The 18,963-nt window shown below is 29.8% G+C and overlaps 2 protein-coding genes and 1 pseudogene across 2 annotated transcripts; all 3 read right to left on the reverse strand.

Annotated features, from left to right (window-relative positions):
* Nucleotides 1-5,375: 5,375 nt before the first annotated feature.
* On the reverse strand, nucleotides 5,376-5,882 carry LOC149547759 (SKP1-like protein 11). Its single transcript, XM_089794181.1, has one exon. It carries the CDS (start codon nucleotides 5,880-5,882, stop codon nucleotides 5,376-5,378), a length of 507 nt encoding a protein of 168 aa, XP_089650307.1.
* A 5,265-nt stretch (nucleotides 5,883-11,147) lies between these two features.
* On the reverse strand, nucleotides 11,148-11,480 carry LOC149547760 (SKP1-like protein 9). Its single transcript, XM_089794182.1, has one exon. The coding sequence runs from the start codon at nucleotides 11,478-11,480 to the stop codon at nucleotides 11,148-11,150; it is 333 nt and encodes a 110-aa protein (XP_089650308.1).
* A 5,073-nt stretch (nucleotides 11,481-16,553) lies between these two features.
* On the reverse strand, nucleotides 16,554-17,060 carry LOC149547761 (SKP1-like protein 11 pseudogene; annotated as a pseudogene).
* Between the last annotated feature and the right edge of the window lie 1,903 nt (nucleotides 17,061-18,963).

Here is an 18,963-nt window from a genome sequence, read left to right on the forward strand (position 1 = left end):
AATAAACTAGTATTGAAGAAGTATCCTATTGATAGACCATATAGGGCATCTTGGGTCAGTGATGCACAAAATATTGTTGTAAGGGAGCAAGCAATAGTGGATTTCTCTATAGGAGAATATAAAGATCAAGTTATATGTGATGTCATTCTAATGACATGTTGCCATGTAATCCTTGGAAGCCCTTGGCAAGCCTCAAGGAACACTATTCATTTTGGCTCATCAAATATTTATATAGTACACAAAGATGGTGTGAAGTTTAAGCTAAATCCTTTCACGGGTCATGATGAGGAAAGAGTTATTTGTTTTGGCAAGAAAGAGTTTGTGGACTTGTAGGAGTAGAGGGAGAGTAAACATGATATGACAGATCTGCCACTGAAGCCATCTCTTTTGGTTATGAAGGATGAGATTGTTCAAGACAAAACTCAGAATTCTACTTACAAGTAGACAGTGACAGCAAAAGAGTGATGATAGGAATAGTATGGTGTCCTTTGGTGATGAGAGTGAACAAAGAAGTGAACATATCCATGGAGGATAAGAGACAGGGTCAGCATGACCTTAGACAACAAGTTATTCAGCCTTTGTCAAGGATAAAACATGACTATTCACAATCAGCAGGCAGTAAGGTTACCATGATTGGTAACAAGGATCCAATGTTTTTTGTTTCTAATGATTTGTATGCAGGTGTGTAGGGTAATACATTGTAGGTGCAAAGTTGCAAATATCTCTCTAGAAGGATGGGAGGAAAGAAGATAGTACCCCTTAACTCTTGGGACAAGAGTTGCTTTGAAGGTGGGGTGTTTGGTGCAGGGGCACTTATTAAATCATCTAAGAGAGCCTTGGTACCAGATGAAGATAGAGGATCAAAGACATCATTGATTGTTAATTGGGATATATTAAAACCAATAATGGAATTATGTAATAAACAATGTACTTTGAAAGACAAAAGTCATAAAAGTCCTAGTAAGGACCTAAGGGCAACATGATGTAAAATGGCCAAAAGAGCCATATGGGGTAGTCTTAGGATAGTTTCATACTTAGTTGCATTTAACAAATCCATATGACCCATTTTGAGTCAATGGAATAGTTTAGAAAGTTAGGGAATGCATAAAAACTATAGTTTGAAATTTGAATTTCAAATTCAAACGGTCACATTAGTTTTGGAGGGAAAGTAGTAATTTGGTATTTGTTTGATTAAATAAACCTTTGTAACCAACATGGTTAGTTGGACAGGTGCATATAAGCCTATTAAAGTTGTAATGAACATATGCAAGACATGAATCATTATTGGTACGAAAAAAATCACAGAAATTGTATGGAACAACAATCATACTTTCCTCTACATCAATAAGAAAAATAAAAAATAAATGATACTTATACATACAATGGGGCTCTCTGTGCGAATGGAAATCCCTAATGATCTAGGACACCGAATTTGTACAGGCTCATCACTAGTAGCCACACCCTAAATACAATAAATAATGTAATTAAATGAGATTACCACAAACATTTGACAAGAATGCATTGATATTTAATCAATTAGAAAACATCTAATTACCTTTCCTTTGTCAGTGCATGCTGGCTCACCCCTCGCACTTTGTCCCCCTAAGGTAGGTGGTATTTGCAAGATAAAATAAAGATTAGCAAACATATATGCTACAATATCAAATAGAAAAAAAATGCGAACACAAAATAATGTACCATAGATGTCTCAAGGCCAAATGAAATGGCCGAGAGTGTAGCATCGTCTATCTGTCTTAGCTCCTCCTCGGTCATAAACTAAACATGAATGAAGATCACATACATGTAAAAGTCAGTATGGCTAAAAAATTAAAATTACTCTATTATAAAAATTAACTTTAAATCGCATATGTCATTAAAAAAAAAATGTATAAACATACCGACACTGAAGGAGTCCATGCCTCTGCATTCCCCTCCTCTCTCGCATCAGGGTTTGTAGCCTCTGCACGTGCGTCTAGTGTATCCTCATCTAATACAAAATGATACTCAAGAATATCACCTATGGGACCTAGGAAAATATTCTTGCATGTAATGCAAGTGTGAGGCACACAAACGTGTGATGAGCTAGCCGATGATGAACTAGCACCAACATCATCAACACAAGAAGGCAGGACTAACCTAGCCTGAGATATCATTAGGCTACTCAGCCTATGAATGGCTCTGATGATCTGAGAGCTAGCCTATGCCATAATATCTGGATGTTGCACTTGAGGAGGGGGGGAGATATCAGGGGGGCGACCAAAGTGCCAAGTTTCTTCCGCTGGGAAGAGGGTCTATCCTGAGGAGCTCCTAGTCCTAAGCCCATGTTGGGCTTCATGCTCCAATAGTTCACTCTAAGTTTCAACACAAATTTTGCATATAATTTTCTAAGGAAATAAAATGGTATGTCTAAATTTCCATGTGGAGGGATATCAAAGACCATCCACCAATGATCCCAAAATTTGCACGTATGGCATCATTTGTACACCATTTAATTGATAGTTTGGTTTTTTTTGGGTCAACTGGTATACCCATTTTTGGGTTAGCAAAAAGGCTAGCCAAATCATCTTTGGTTATGTTGAGGGCCGCGACCTCATCATAATCCAAACCATCATCAAACATCTGGTGCATTTCATCACGCCAACAAAGAGCAACATTTTGTTAGTTCCTAAGGGTTTCAATGTTATCCACTATGGTGTTTAACGTGGATAACATAGGAGCCAATGCAGGTACATTATTATATGTTCTATGCAAACCTCTCAACTCGGTGAGATTTTTATTTATCAAATCCTCAATTCGAGAAGGGTTTTGAGGAGGTAGAGGATCATTTGGTGGACGATTTTGTGGGGATACTGGATCGTTTGGTGGTGGGTTACGAGGAATATTATTCCCCGCCTCAGTGTCATCATTTTGATCAGCCATTCCTATTGAATTGCAAAACGTAATATATATTTTTAAAAAATCTAAATTTTAACCATTTTTGTCAAAAAAACCCTAGATTCAACTAAAACAAACAAAATCATCCTAAAATCTATTAAATTTAGGTTCAAAATGAGTTGGGAAAAAAAAAATACCTAAATATCTAATATTCGATCTCGTATCTGATATTCGATCCACAGTGGTAATACTAGCCTCAAATTTGCGTAAAATGAGGGCTCGTAGGTCTGTGATTTTATTTAATCCAATGCACAGGTATTGGATATCCAATATGGCCCAATAACATATAATGAGTATAATATATATAATATAACATATAACATAGAATATATATTACATTATGTTACATTTTATATATTTTTATATTATATTTTATATATATTATATTAATTTACTATATATTATAATATAAAACATAATATCATATAATAATATTATTATTATATTATATTATTATAATTTATAATTTATTATACTTTTTTATTATATATTATATTATAAGATATTACTTTTTGTTATTATATTATATCTTTTATATATATATATATATATATATATATATATATATATATATATATATATATATATATATATTATATTACATTACTATATAATATAATATATTAAATATTATATTATATTATTATAGTATAATATTATACGATTATAATATTATATTATTATTATTATATTATAGTATAATAATAATTATTATAATAATATTATATTAAATAATAATATTATTATTATAATAATAATATTATTATTATTATAATATAATAGTATGATATATTATTTAATATTATTATTATTATTTAATATGATATATTATTTAATAATAATATTATATTAAATAATAATAATATCATGTAGTAAATATTAATATTAAATAATATATCATATTAAATAATAATAATATTAATATTAAATAATATATCATACTATTATATGATAATTATTATTATTATTATTATTATATTAAATAATAATAATAATAGTGGTACAATATTATTACTCTAATTATTAGATATCCGGTCACATGTCAGATATTCGATTTAAAATCAGATATCTGATATTATCGAATATCCGATGTCAAATCGGATATCCGATATCATATCGGATATCCGATAAGGCTCGGCCTTACCTTCCAAATTTGGTTCCTGAATAGATGAAAAAAAGTCAAAGCGAATTTTGAAGCACTTTTAGGCGTCTTCAAACTTTCTTTTTTTCACATCACCACTTTTTGGCACACCATGATCCTGCACATACCCATATGTATATGTATATATATGTGTGTGTGTGTGTGTGTGTGTGTGTGTATGTGTGTGTCTGTGTGTGTGTGTATATATATATGTATGTATGTATGTATGTATGTATATCCACACACGCACTATTGAGAATAACAATATAGTACACATAGAAGTTGGTGAACTATTTGTTGTGATCACATTGAAACCTTAAACTATTCCCTACCAATATCTTCAACCCTAAGGATTGAACACTAATAAGATTTTTATATTATGTGGTTTATCTATTTACAAATGTCATCAAAATAAACTATTTCTACTAATAAAATATAGAATGATGTCTTTTGATCTATCGATAATGATAACAATAAATTGTTTGAGTCAATTATATTTAATTTTCATTATAATTTATTATTTTTTAAATACATTATTTTTTAGTGAATTAAAATTGTAATAAATAAAAACAAATTTTATTTTTAAAAATATGAATATAATTGTTAAGGATAATATGAATCTAAAATATTCTCTATTATACAAATTCGTATGCCATGGATAACTGATTGCGCACTCTATCCTTTCATCAATGTTGTCTACCATCTATGCTTCCAATTGTCAACCGTTATTTTTTCACAGCCCATTCTTCTTAGCAGCATGAAAGAGATAGCTGATAAGCTTGGTAGTGACAACATAGCCCAGATCATGCTTCAACTCCCCCCCCGTTTGGTGAGAGTGTTTCTATTCAATGTTTTGAAATACCATTTCCTTGTAAATTTTAAAAACCTTTTTTATTCGACAATGATCTTATTGGTTTTATTTCATTTCATTTTACTGCCTATGAGGGAGATCCTATGTAACTAGTCAAATAAAACCTTCTAATATAAACCTATATATAACCTATACATAAAATCTCCCTTATAGGTTTATATAGGTTCATAAAAAATCATAAATGTAAAAAACCAGTATTACAAAAGGAAAGCAGAAGAAATATCTACAATTAAAAACTTTACTGCATTCTATCTATATATGTATACTTATAATATATATGTTTATACATCAGCAATTGAGATGGAAATATTCAATGTTTTCAACGACCATATAATGCCAATGAATTAGAAAATGCGGCATAGTAACTGGGTAGAAGGTAAACGTTAGTTTGAAATAAGATCAAATCAGATAGAAATAAATAAACGAGAGTTATGTATAAGCCCACTCCGTCTCTTGCATGATTGCCTGCTCTTCCTCCTGGCTGAAATCATTCTCCATCTTGAACATCAACCGCATTTCTTCCACACTTTTATCTTTCACAAAATTTGCATCCACCACACACAACAAATCAAATAGATCTCTGATATGTAGAAAATTCGCAGACGAGAGAATGTGACAGAAGGTCGCTTGATTTTTATCCGCAGCAAGAGCATTGTCAACGAATTGTGTGTCCCATATCTTCACATCATCCTCTGATATATTGTTGGATCTTGCATGAGCATGGAATTTACAGTAGTCGAATAACATCTCCAGAATGTTGCCAGATTTGATGTTGTCGTAAGGGATGGGGAACCTTACAGCTGCCTCCATGTCGGTGTGTGTGTCTAAAAAATCCTTGAGGACCGCAAATTCCCTTGCAGCCGTTTTCTCCACTTGGAAATCTTCATACACTTCCTCATTTCTGAACAGCCTGATTGTCACTGTATTTGCCGCCATTTTATTCTCCAGAAAGTTCAAACAGAAGTGCCAAAATAATATGCACGGTGACAAGGATGTCGATCGAATGGATTAGAAAAGGATTGAAAGATATTACCGAGCGAAAATCTAAATTATATGTCTTTCTATGTTTCAAGCATCCGGCTCCTCATATATATACCCTCCCTTTTCACTATCCCAATCGGTGCGACTTTTCAGTTAATTTTATTGCTGAACTTGATAAAGATTAATTTGAAAATTTACCTAATTTTACAGCCTAGTGCATAATTGAAATGATGTATAATAGCATCATACAAATTGTAAATGTAATGCGTCAAGGTATAGCTCTTTGTTTTCTTAAATCATTTAGTTTTTTAATTTTATTTAAATTTGTAAGAAATTGTTTTATTCATTTATTTATTTGAATTAACTAAAAAATATAGTAACTTAGGAAAGCTAAAATTGTGTATTCTTAAGGTTATGCTTTTTTATATGTTGCACTCTAGTGTACTGTTCACCAAAGATAATTGTAAAAGTTTCATATACTAAATTTATAGAATTATAATATTTTGTTAAAAGCTATGTATATAAAGTAACAAATGAGATCGAAGTTTAAATAAGAGACAATAATACATATGGAATGTTTTAACACTAATAAATCAAGTTGTTAGAACAATTCTAGAAGAAAGGAAGTCATTATAAGATTTGTCTCAATTATAAAAATATGTATGGTTAATATCAATTAATTACAAATCATTGAACACATCATGTAATTTAAGAGAAACTACAAAAGGTTGATATGTACACTCTAGAGTTATGTTTACCTTTGACAATAGAAACTCGGTAGATTTTGGTCAACATAAAGAACCATGTCCATTAGAGGAAAAAAAATGTAGTTTTGAAGGTTAGGGCCAACAATTGTCACAGTCTTTGTGAGTGACGCACAATAAAATATTGTATCTTTGAATACACTTGTAATGACTTTCCTAGCATTGACAAAATAACTTCTAGTTTCAATTGTGTAAATTTGGTTTTGCACCAACATTTCAAATCACACACTTATAGGATGAAAGAATGAATTTTTATAGTAGGTGCCTTTTACACTCAAAATATTGCTCTCACTATAGAGGTTGGTGACTCATGTTTTAGGATTTGTGAACTAACAATAATTTAATTATAGCCATGCTTTGAGCTAATGTTTCATTATGTCAATGTCTGTCTTTGGAAGACATGGTGTACTTTAATCCATGATGTTGGATGTGCAAGAAGGGATTATTTCTTTATTGATTTATGTGGCTATAGATGGATTCATGTTGAATCACTACTCATGAAACATGGGTCAAAGAGTTTGACTCAAAAATCACATAGTTAAATCCTGATAGCAATATCACAATTTGAATTGTTGTGGAAATTATCTCTTACTTATCAATTGATGAGCTTAAGGGGTCTTCTAATGAATGGTTCATCAAGCACAACACTTGGTGAAGGTTTTGCAAATGGCGTTGCAAGCTTTGCGTTTAACCATGGAGGATACTCCGTAGTTAAGCGCACTTAGGTTGGAGTAGTATTGGGATGGGTGACCTCTCGGGATGTCTCGGTGCTTCACCCCTATGAGCATCACCTAGATCCAATGAGTGCTAAGTGTTCCATTTATTCTCATGAGAGATGGATTCATGTTGAATCGCTACTCATGAAACATGGTCAATGAGTTTGACTCAAAAATCCCATAGTTAAATCCTGATAGCAATACCACAATTTGACTTGTTGTGCAAATTATCTCCTACTTATCAATCTTCAATTATATAGCACAGATCTTAGAAATATATAACTAACTCTTAATGTTTGGAATATAAAAGGTAAAACTTAAGAGTTTATCATTTGGGGTAAGAATCTGAATGGAGGTTACTCAATGGCTTCTAGTCTATCTATTACAATTCTATTAGTGTCAATCCTTTTTGGGCTACCTCCTAGATAAAGGATATCATTCTAAAAGTGGTAATTCTCTACAAGATCATGATAAAACACAAGATTCTTACCATAGATAATCTTTATAAGAGAGGATTCTATATTGTTAATAGTTGTTATCTATACAAAAAAGTGGAGAAGACCAACTACCATATGTTTTTTTGGATTCCCTTATTCTCATGAAGTATGGAACCAATGTCTTGCTAGCTAGAATCTCAACTCATTTTTTCCTAGAAATACGGAAGAATTTATCAAATAATAACATTGCCAGGTGAAGAATGATAATGTCAATGCAGTGTGGAATATAATGCACCATCATCTATGTTTGAATATATGGAAAATAGTGAATCATCATATTTTTAGGGTAAAGGAATCTCCAAATTGGGTTGTAGTTGGGAAAACTATTAGACATATAAAGGAAATTTTAATCACAATAAGGAAAATGTCAAATTTCATCAATGATGGGGTTTCACAGGATACTCCACTTCGTTGTGATTTCAACATCAATAGTACAAAGAACAATTTAAGAGAGAATGTCATTTTTCTTTTCCCTCTTGAAGGTTGAATCACTATCAACTTTGATGGGGCTTTTCCACTTGCAACCTAGACTAGAAACATGGGCAAAGCCAATGGGGCCTTCCTTAGAATTAAACTTGCTAAAGCTATGAAGTGTAAGTATCTATGGGTTAAAGTTGATTTGAATTGCAAAACGTAATATATATTTTTAAAAAATCTAAATTTTAACCATTTTTGTCAAAAAAACCCTAGATTCAACTAAAACAAACAAAATCATCCTAAAATCTATTAAATTTAGGTTAAAAATGAGTTGGGAAAAAAAAAATACCTAAATATCTAATATTCGATCTCGTATATGATATTCGATCCACAGTGGTAATACTGGCCTCAAATTTGCATAAAATGAGGGCCCGTAGGTCTGTGATTTTATTTAATCCAATGCACAGGTATCGGATATCCGATATGGCCCAATAACATATAATGAGTATAATATATATAATATATCATATAACATAGAATATATATTACATTATGTTACATTTTATATATTTTTATATTATATTTTATATATATTATATTAATTTACTATATATTATAATATCAAATATAATATCATATAATAATATTATTATTATATTATATTATTATAATTTATAATTTATATATATATATATATATATATATTATATTACATTACTATATAATATAATATATTAAATATTATATTATATTATTATAGTATAATATTATATGATTATAATATTATATTATTATTATTATATTATAGTATAATAATAATTATAATAATAATATTATATTAAATAATATTATTATTATTATTATATAATAGTATGATATATTATTTAATATTATTATTATTATTTAATATGATATATTATTTAATAATAATATTTAATATGATATTATTATTATTTAATATAATATTTAATATGATATTATTATTATTTAATATAATATTATTATTATATTTTATTATTATTTAATAATAATATTATATTAAATAATAATAATATCATGTAGTAAATATTAATATTAAATAATATATCATATTAAATAATAATAATATTAATATTAAATAATATATCATACTATTATATGATAATAATAATTATTATTATTATTATATTAAATAATAATAATAATAGTGGTATAATATTATTACTCTAATTATCAGATATCCGGTCACATGTCAGATATTCGATTTAAAATCGGATATCCGATATTATCGAATATCCGATGTCAAATCGGATATCCGATATCATATCGGATATCCGATAAGGCTCGGCCTTACCTTCCAAATTTGGTTCCTGAATAGATGAAAAAAAGTCAGAGCGAATTTTGAAGCGCTTTTAGGCGTCTTCAAACTTTCTTTTTTTCACATCACCACTTTTTGGCACACCATGATCCTGCACATACCCATATGTATATGTATATATATGTGTGTGTGTGTGTGTGTGTGTGTGTGTGTGTGTGTGTGTGTGTGTGTGTATGTGTGTGTGTGTGTGTGTGTATATATATATGTATGTATGTATGTATGTATGTATATCCACACATGCACTATTGAGAATAACAATATAGTACACATAGAAGTTGGTGAACTATTTGTTGTGATCACATTGAAACCTTAAACTATTCCCTACCAATATCTTCAACCCTAAGGATTGAACACTAATAAGATTTTTATATTATGTGGTTGATCTATTTACAAATGTCATCAAAATAAACTATTTCTACTAATAAAATATAGAATGATGTCTTTTGATCTATCGATAATGATAACAATAAATTGTTTGAGTCAATTATATTTAATTTTCATTATAATTTATTACTTTTTAAATACATTATTTTTTAGTGAATTAAAATTGTAATAAATAAAAACAAATTTTATTTTTAAAAATATGAATATAATTGTTAAGGATAATATGAATCTAAAATATTCTCTATTATACAAATTCGTATGCCATGGATAAGTGATTGCACACTTTATCCTTTCATCAATTTTGTCTACCATCTATGCTTCCAATTGTCAACCATTATTTTTTCACAGCCCATTCTTCTTACCAGCATGAAAGAGATAGCTGATAAGCTTGGTAGTGACAACACAGCCCAAATCATGCTTCAACTCCCCCCCCCCGTTTGGTGAGAGTGTTTCTATTCAATGTTTTGAAATACCATTTCCTTGTAAATTTTAAAAACCTTTTTTATTCGACAATGATCTTATTGGTTTTATTTCATTTCATTTTACTGCCTATGAGGGAGATCCTATGTAACTAGTCAAATAAAACCTTCTGATATAAACCTATATATAACCTATACATAAAATCTCCCTTATAGGTTTATATAGGTTCATAAAAAATCATAAATGTAAAAAACCAGTATTACAAAAGGAAAGCAGAAGAAATATCTACAATTAAAAACTTTACTGCATTCTATCTATATATGTATACTTATAATATAAATTTTTATAAATCAGCGATTGAGATGGAAATATTCAATGTTTTCAACGACCATATAATGCCAATGAATTAGACAATGCAGCATAGTAATTGGGTAGAAGATAAACGTTAGTTTGAAATAAGATCAAATCAGATAGAAATAAATAAACGAGAGTTATGTATAAGCCCACTCCGTCTCTTGCATGATTGCCTACTCTTCCTCCTGGCTGAAATCATTCTCCATCTTGAACATCAACCGCATTTCTTCCACACTTTTATCTTTCACAAAATTTGCAGCCGCCACACACAACAAATCAAATAGATCTCTGATATGTAGAAAATTCGCAGCCTAGAGAATGTGATAGAAGGTCGCTTGATTTTTATCCGCAGCAAGAGCATTGTCAACGAATTGTGTGTCCCATATCTTCACATCATCCTCTGATATATTGTTGGATCTTGCATGAGCATGGAATTTACAGTAGTCGAATAACATCTCCAGAATTTTGCCAGATTTGATGTTGTCGTAAGGGATGGGGAACCTTATAGCTGCCTCCATGTCGGTGTGTGTGTCTAAAAAATCCTTGGGGACCGCAGATTCCCTTGCAGCTATTTTCTCCACTTGGAAATCTTCATACACTTCCTCATTTCTGAACAGCTTGATTGTTACTGTATTTGCTGCCATTTTATTCTCTAGAAAGTTCAAACAGAAGTGCCAAAATAATATGCACGGTGAAAAGGATGTCGATCGAATGGATTAGAAAAGGATTGAAAGATATTACCGAGCGAAAATCTAAATTACATGTCTTTCTATGTTTCAAGCATCCGGCTCCTCATATATATACCCTCCCTTTTCACTATCCCAATCGGTGCGACTTTTCAGTTAATTTTACTGCTGAACTTGATAAAGATTAATTTGAAAATTTACCTAATTTTACAGCCTAGTGCATAATTGAAATGATGTATAATAGCATCATACAAATTGTAAATGTAATGCGTCAAGGTATAGCTCTTTGTTTTCTTAAATCATTTAGTTTTTTAATTTTATTTAAATTTGTAAGAAATTGTTTTATTCATTTATTTATTTGAATTAACTAAAAAATATAGTAACTTAGGAAAGCTGAAATTGTGTATTCTTAATGTTATGCTTTTTTATATGTTGCACTCTAGTGTACTGTTCACCAAAGATAATTGTAAAAGTTTCATATACTAAATTTATAGAATTATAATATTTTGTTAAAAGCTATGTATATAAAGTAACAAATGAGATCGAAGTTTAAATAAGAGACAATAATACATATGGAATGTTTTAACACTAATAAATCAAGTTGTTAGAACAATTCTAGAAGAAAGGAAGTCATTATAAGATTTGTCTCAATTATCAAAATATGTATGGTTAATATCAATTAATTACAAATCATTGAACACATCATGTAATTTAAGAGAAACTACAAAAGGTTGATATGCACACTCTAGAGTTATGGTTACCTTTGACAATAGAAACTCGGTAGATTTTGGTCAACACAAAGAACCATGTCCATTAGAGGAGAAAAAATGTAGTTTTGAATGTTAGGGCCAACAATTGTCACAGTCTTTGTGAGTGACGCACAATAAAATATTGTATCTTTGAATACACTTGTAATGACTTTCCTAGCATTGACAAAATAACTTCTAATTTCAATTGTGTAAATTTGGTTTTGCACCAACATTTCAAATCACACACTTATAGGATGAAAGAATGAATTGTTATAGTAGGTGCCTTTTACACTCAAAATATTGCTCTCACTATAGAGGTTGGTGACTCATGTTTTAGGATTTGTGAACTAACAATTCATTATGTCAATGCTTGTCTTTGGAAGACATGGTGTACTTTAATCCATGATGTTGGATGTGCAAGAAGGGATTATTTCTTTATTGATTTATGTGGCTATAGATGGATTCATGTTGAATCACTACTCATGAAACATGGGTCAAAGAGTTTGACTCAAAAATCACACAGTTAAATCCTGATAGCAATATCACAATTTGAATTGTTGTGGAAATTATCTCCTACTTATCAATTGATGAGCTTAAGGGGTCTTCTAATGAATGGTTCATCAAGCACAACACTTGGTGAAGGTTTTGCAAATGGCGTTGCAAGCTTTGCGTTTAACCATGGAGGATACTCCGTAGTTAAGCGCACTTAGGTTGGAGTAGTATTGGGATGGGTGACCTCTCGGGATGTCTCAGTGCTTCACCCCTATGAGCATCACCTAGATCCAATGAGTGCTAAGTGTTCCATTTATTCTCATGAGAGATGGATTCATGTTGAATCACTACTCATGAAACATGGTCAATGAGTTTGACTCAAAAATCCCATAGTTAAATCCTGATAGCAATACCACAATTTGACTTGTTGTGCAAATTATCTCCTACTTATCAATCTTCAATTATATAGCACAGATCTTAGAAATGTATAACTAACTCTTAATGTTTGGAATATAAAAGGTAAAACTCAAGACTTTATCATTTGGGGTAAGAATCTGAATGGAGGTTACTCAATGACTTCTAGTCTATCTATTACAACTCTATTAGTGTCAATCCTTTTTGGGCTACCTCCTAGATAAAGGATATCATTCTAAAAGTGGTAATTCTCTACAAGATCATGATAAAACACAAGATTCTTACCATAGATAATCTTTGTAAGAGAGGATTCTATATTGTTAATAGTTGTTATCTATACAAAAAAGTGGAGAAGACCAACTACCATATGTTTTTTTGGATTCCCTTGTTCTCATGAAGTATGGAACCAATGTCTTGCTAGCTAGAATCTCAACTCATTTTTTCCTAGAAATACGGAAGAATTTATCAAATAATAACATTGCCAGGTGAAGAATGATAATTTCAATGTAGTGTGGAATATAATGCACCATCATCTATGTTTGAATATATGGAAAATAGTGAATCATCATATTTTTAGGGTAAAGGAATCTCCAAATTGGGTTGTAGTTGGGAAAACTATTAGACATATAAAGGAAATTTTAATCACAATAAGGAAAATGTCAAATTTCATCAATGATGGGGTTTCACGGGATACTCCACTTCTTTCTGATTTCAACATCAATAGTACAAAGAACAATTTAAGAGAGAATGTCATTTTTCTTTTCCCTCTTGAAGGTTGAATTGCTGTCAACTTTGATGGGGCTTTTCCACTTGCAACCTAGACTAGAAACGTGGGCAAAGCCAATGGGGCCTTCCTTAGAATTAAACTTGCTAAAGCTATGAAGTGTAAGTATCTATGGGTTAAAGTTGATTTGAATTGCAAAACATAATATATATTTTAAAAAAATCTAAATTTTAACCATTTTTGTCAAAAAAAACCCTAGATTCAACTAAAACAAACAAAATCATCCTAAAATCTATTAAATTTAGGTTAAAAATGAGTTGGGAAAAAAAAAATACCTAAATATCTAATATTCGATCTCGTATCTAATATTCGATCCACAGTGGTAATACTGGCCTCAAATTTGCGTAAAATGAGGGCCCGTAGGTCGGTGATTTTATTTAATCCAATGCACAGGTATCGGATATCCGATATGGCCCAATAACATATAATGAGTATAATATATATAATATAACATATAACATAGAATATATATTACATTATGTTACATTTTATATATATTATATTAATTTACTATATGTTATAATATAAAATATAATATCATATAATAATATTATTATTATATTAAATTATTATAATTTATAATTTATTATACTTTTTTATTATATATTATATTATAAGATATTACTTTTTGTTATTATATTATATCTTTTCTATATATATATATATATATATATATATATATATATATATATATATATATATATATATATATATATATTATATTACATTACTATATAATATAATATATTAAATATTATATTATATTATTATTATTATATTATAGTATAATAATAATTATAATAATAATAATATATTAAATAATAATATTATTATTATAATATAATAGTATGATATATTATTTAATATTATTATTATTATTTAATATGATATTATTATTATTTAATATAATAATATTATTATTTAATATAATATAATTATTATATTTTATTATTATTTAATAATAATATTATATTAAATAATAATAATATCATGTAGTAAATATTAATATTAAGTAATATATCATATTAAATAATAATAATATTAATATTAAATAATATATCATACTATTATATGATAATAATAATTATTATTATTATTATATTAAATAATAATAATAATAGTGTTATAATATTATTACTCTAATTATCAGATATTCGGTCACATGTCAGATATTCGATTTAAAATCGGATATCCAATATTATCGAATATCCGATGTCAAATCGGATATCCGATATCATATCGGATATCCGATAAGGCTCGGCCTTACCTTCCAAATTTGGTTCCTGAATAGATGAAAAAAAGTCAGAGCGAATTTTGAAGCGCTTTTAGGCGTCTTCAAACTTTCTTTTTTTCACATCACCACTTTTTGGCACACCATGATCCTGCACATACCCATATGTATATGTATATATATATATGTGTGTGTGTGTGTGTGTGTGTGTGTGTATATGTGTGTGTGTGTGTGTGTGTGTGTGTGTGTGTGTGTGTGTGTCTATATATATATGTATGTATGTATGTATGTATGTATATCCACACACACACTATTGAGAATAACAATATAGTACACATAGAAGTTGGTGAACTATTTGTTGTGATCACATTGAAACCTTAAACTATTCCCTACCAATATCTTCAGCCCTAAGGATTGAACACTAATAAGATTTTTATATTATGTGGTTTATCTATTTACAAATGTCATCAAAATAAACTATTTCTACTAATAAAATATAGAATGATGTCTTTTGATCTATCGATAATGATAACAATAAATTGTTTGAGTCAATTATATTTAATTTTCATTATAATTTATTATTTTTTAAATACATTATTTTTTAGTGAATTAAAATTGTAATAAATAAAAACAAATTTTATTTTTAAAAATATGAATATAATTGTTAAGGAGAATATGAATCTAAAATATTCTCTATTATACAAATTCGTATGCCATGGATAAGTGATTGCGCACTCTATCCTTTCATCAATGTTGTCTACCATCTATGCTTCCAATTGTCAAACATTATTTTTTCACAGCCCATTCTTCTTAGCAGCATGAAAGAGATAGCTGATAAGCTTGGTAGTGACAACACAGCCCAGATCATGCTTCAACTCCCCCCCCGTTTGGTGAGAGTGTTTCTATTCAATGTTTTGAAATACCATTTCCTTGTAAATTTTAAAAACCTTTTTTATTCGACAATGATCTTATTGGTTTTATTTCATTTCATTTTACTGCCTATGAGGGAGATCCTATGTAACTAGTCAAATAAAACCTTCTGATATAAACCTATATATAACCTATACATAAAATCTCCCTTATAGGTTTATATAGGTTCATAAAAAATCATAAATGTAAAAAACCAGTATTACAAAAGGAAAGCAGAAGAAATATCTACAATTAAAAACTTTACTGCATTCTATCTATATATGTATACTTATAATATAAATGTTTATACATCAGCGATTGAGATGGAAATATTCAATGTTTTCAACGACCATATAATGCAAATGAATTAGACAATGCGGCATAGTAACTGGGTAGAAGATAAACGTTAGTTTTAAATAAGATCAAATCAGATAGAAATAAATAAACGAGAGTTATGTATAAGCCCACTCCGTCTCTTGCATGATTGCCTGCTCTTCCTCCTGGCTGAAATCATTCTCCATCTTGAACATCAACCGCATTTCTTCCACACTTTTATCTTTCACAAAATTTGCAGCCTCCACACACAACAAATCAAATAGATCTCTGATATGTAGAAAATTTGCAGCCGAGAGAATGTGACAGAAGGTCGCTTGATTTTTATCCGCAGCAAGAGCATTGTCAACGAATTGTGTGTCCCATATCTTCACATCATCCTCTGATATATTGTTGGATCTTGCATGAGCATGGAATTTACAGTAGTCGAATAACATCTCCAGAATTTTGCCAGATTTGATGTTGTCGTAAGGGATGGGGAACCTTACAGCTGCCTCCATGTCGGTGTGTGTGTCTAAAAAATCCTTGAGGACCGCAGATTCCCTTGCAGCCGTTTTCTCCACTTGGAAATCTTCATACACTTCCTCATTTCTGAATAGCCTGATTGTCACTATATTTGCCACCATTTTATTCTCCAGAAAGTTCAAACAGAAGTGCCAAAATAATATGCACGGTGAAAAGGATGTCGATCGAATGGATTAGAAAAGGATTGAAAGATATTACCGAGCGAAAATCTAAATTATATGTCTTTCTATGTTTCAAGCATCCGGCTCCTCATATATATACCCTCCCTTTTCACTATCCCAATCGGTGCGACTTTTCAGTTAATTTTATTGCTGAACTTGATAAAGATTAATTTGAAAATTTACCTAATTTTACAGCCTAGTGCATAATTGAAATGATGTATAATAGCATCATACAAATTGTAAATGTAATGCATCAAGGTATAGCTCTTTGTTTTCTTAAATCATTTAGTTTTTTAATTTTATTTAAATTTGTAAGAAATTGTTTTATTCATTTATTTATTTGAATTAACTAAAAAATATAGTAACTTAGGAAAGCTGAAATTGTGTATTCTTAAGGTTATGTTTTTTTATATGTTGCACTCTAGTGTACTGTTCACCAAAGATAATTGTAAAAGTTTCATATACTAAATTTATAGAATTATAATATTTTGTTAAAAGCTATGTATATAAAGTAACAAATGAGATCGAAGTTTAAATAAGAGACAATAATACATATGGAATGTTTTAACACTAATAAATCAAGTTGTTAGAACAATTCTAGAAGAAAGGAAGTCGTTATAAGATTTGTCTCAATTATCAAAATATGCATGGTTAATATCAATTAATTACAAATCATTGAACACATCATGTAATTTAAGAGAAACTACAAAAGGTTGATATGTACACTCTAGAGTTATGGGTACCTTTGACAATAGAAACTCGGTAGATTTTGGTCAACACAAAGAACCATGTCCATTAGAGGAGAAAAAATGTAGTTTTGAAGGTTAGGGCCAACAATTGTCACAGTCTTTTTGAGTGACGTACAATAAAATATTGTATCTTTGAATACACTTGTAATGACTTTCCTAGCATTGACAAAATAACTTCTAGTTTCAATTGTGTAAATTTGGTTTTGCACCAACATTTCAAATCACACACTTATAGGATGAAAGAATGATTTTTTATAGTAGGTGCCTTTTACACTCAAAATATTTCTCCCACTATAGAGGTTGGTGACTCATGTTTTAGGATTTGTGAACTAACAATAATTTAATTATAGCCATGCTTTGAGCTAATGTTTCATTATGTCAATGCCTATCTTTGGAAGACATGGTGTACTTTAATCCATGATGTTGGATGTGCAAGAAGGGATTATTTCTTTATTGATTTATGTGGCTATAGATGGATTCATGTTGAATCACTACTCATGAAACATGGGTCAAAGAGTTTGACTCAAAAATCACACAGTTAAATCCTGATAGCAATATCACAATTTGAATTGTTGTGGAAATTATCTCCTACTTATCAATTGATGAGCTTAAGGGGTCTTCTAATGAATGGTTCATCAAGCACAACACTTGGTGAAGGTTTTGCAAATGGCGTTGCAAGCTTTGCGTTTAACCATGGAGGATACTCCGTATTTAAGCGCACTTAGGTTGGAGTAGTATTGGGATGGGTGACCTCTCGGGATGTCTCGGTGCTTCACCCCTATGAGCATCACCTAGATCCAATGAGTGCTAAGTGTTCCATTTATTCTCATGAGAGATGGATTCATGTTGAATCACTACTCATGAAACATGGTCAATGAGTTTGACTCAAAAATCCCATAGTTAAATCCTAATAGCAATACCACAATTTGACTTGTTGTGCAAATTATCTCCTACTTATCAATCTTCAATTATATAGCACAGATCTTAGAAATATATAACTAACTCTTAATGTTTGGAATATAAAAGGTAAAACTCAAGACTTTATCATTTGGGGTAAGAATCTGAATGGAGGTTACTCAATGGCTTCTAGTCTA

This window comes from Cupressus sempervirens, chromosome 7 (genome assembly GCF_028749045.1).
Source record: "Cupressus sempervirens isolate cs-2001-9-10 chromosome 7, ASM2874904v1, whole genome shotgun sequence".
NCBI classification, from domain to species: Eukaryota; Viridiplantae; Streptophyta; class Pinopsida; order Cupressales; family Cupressaceae; genus Cupressus; species Cupressus sempervirens.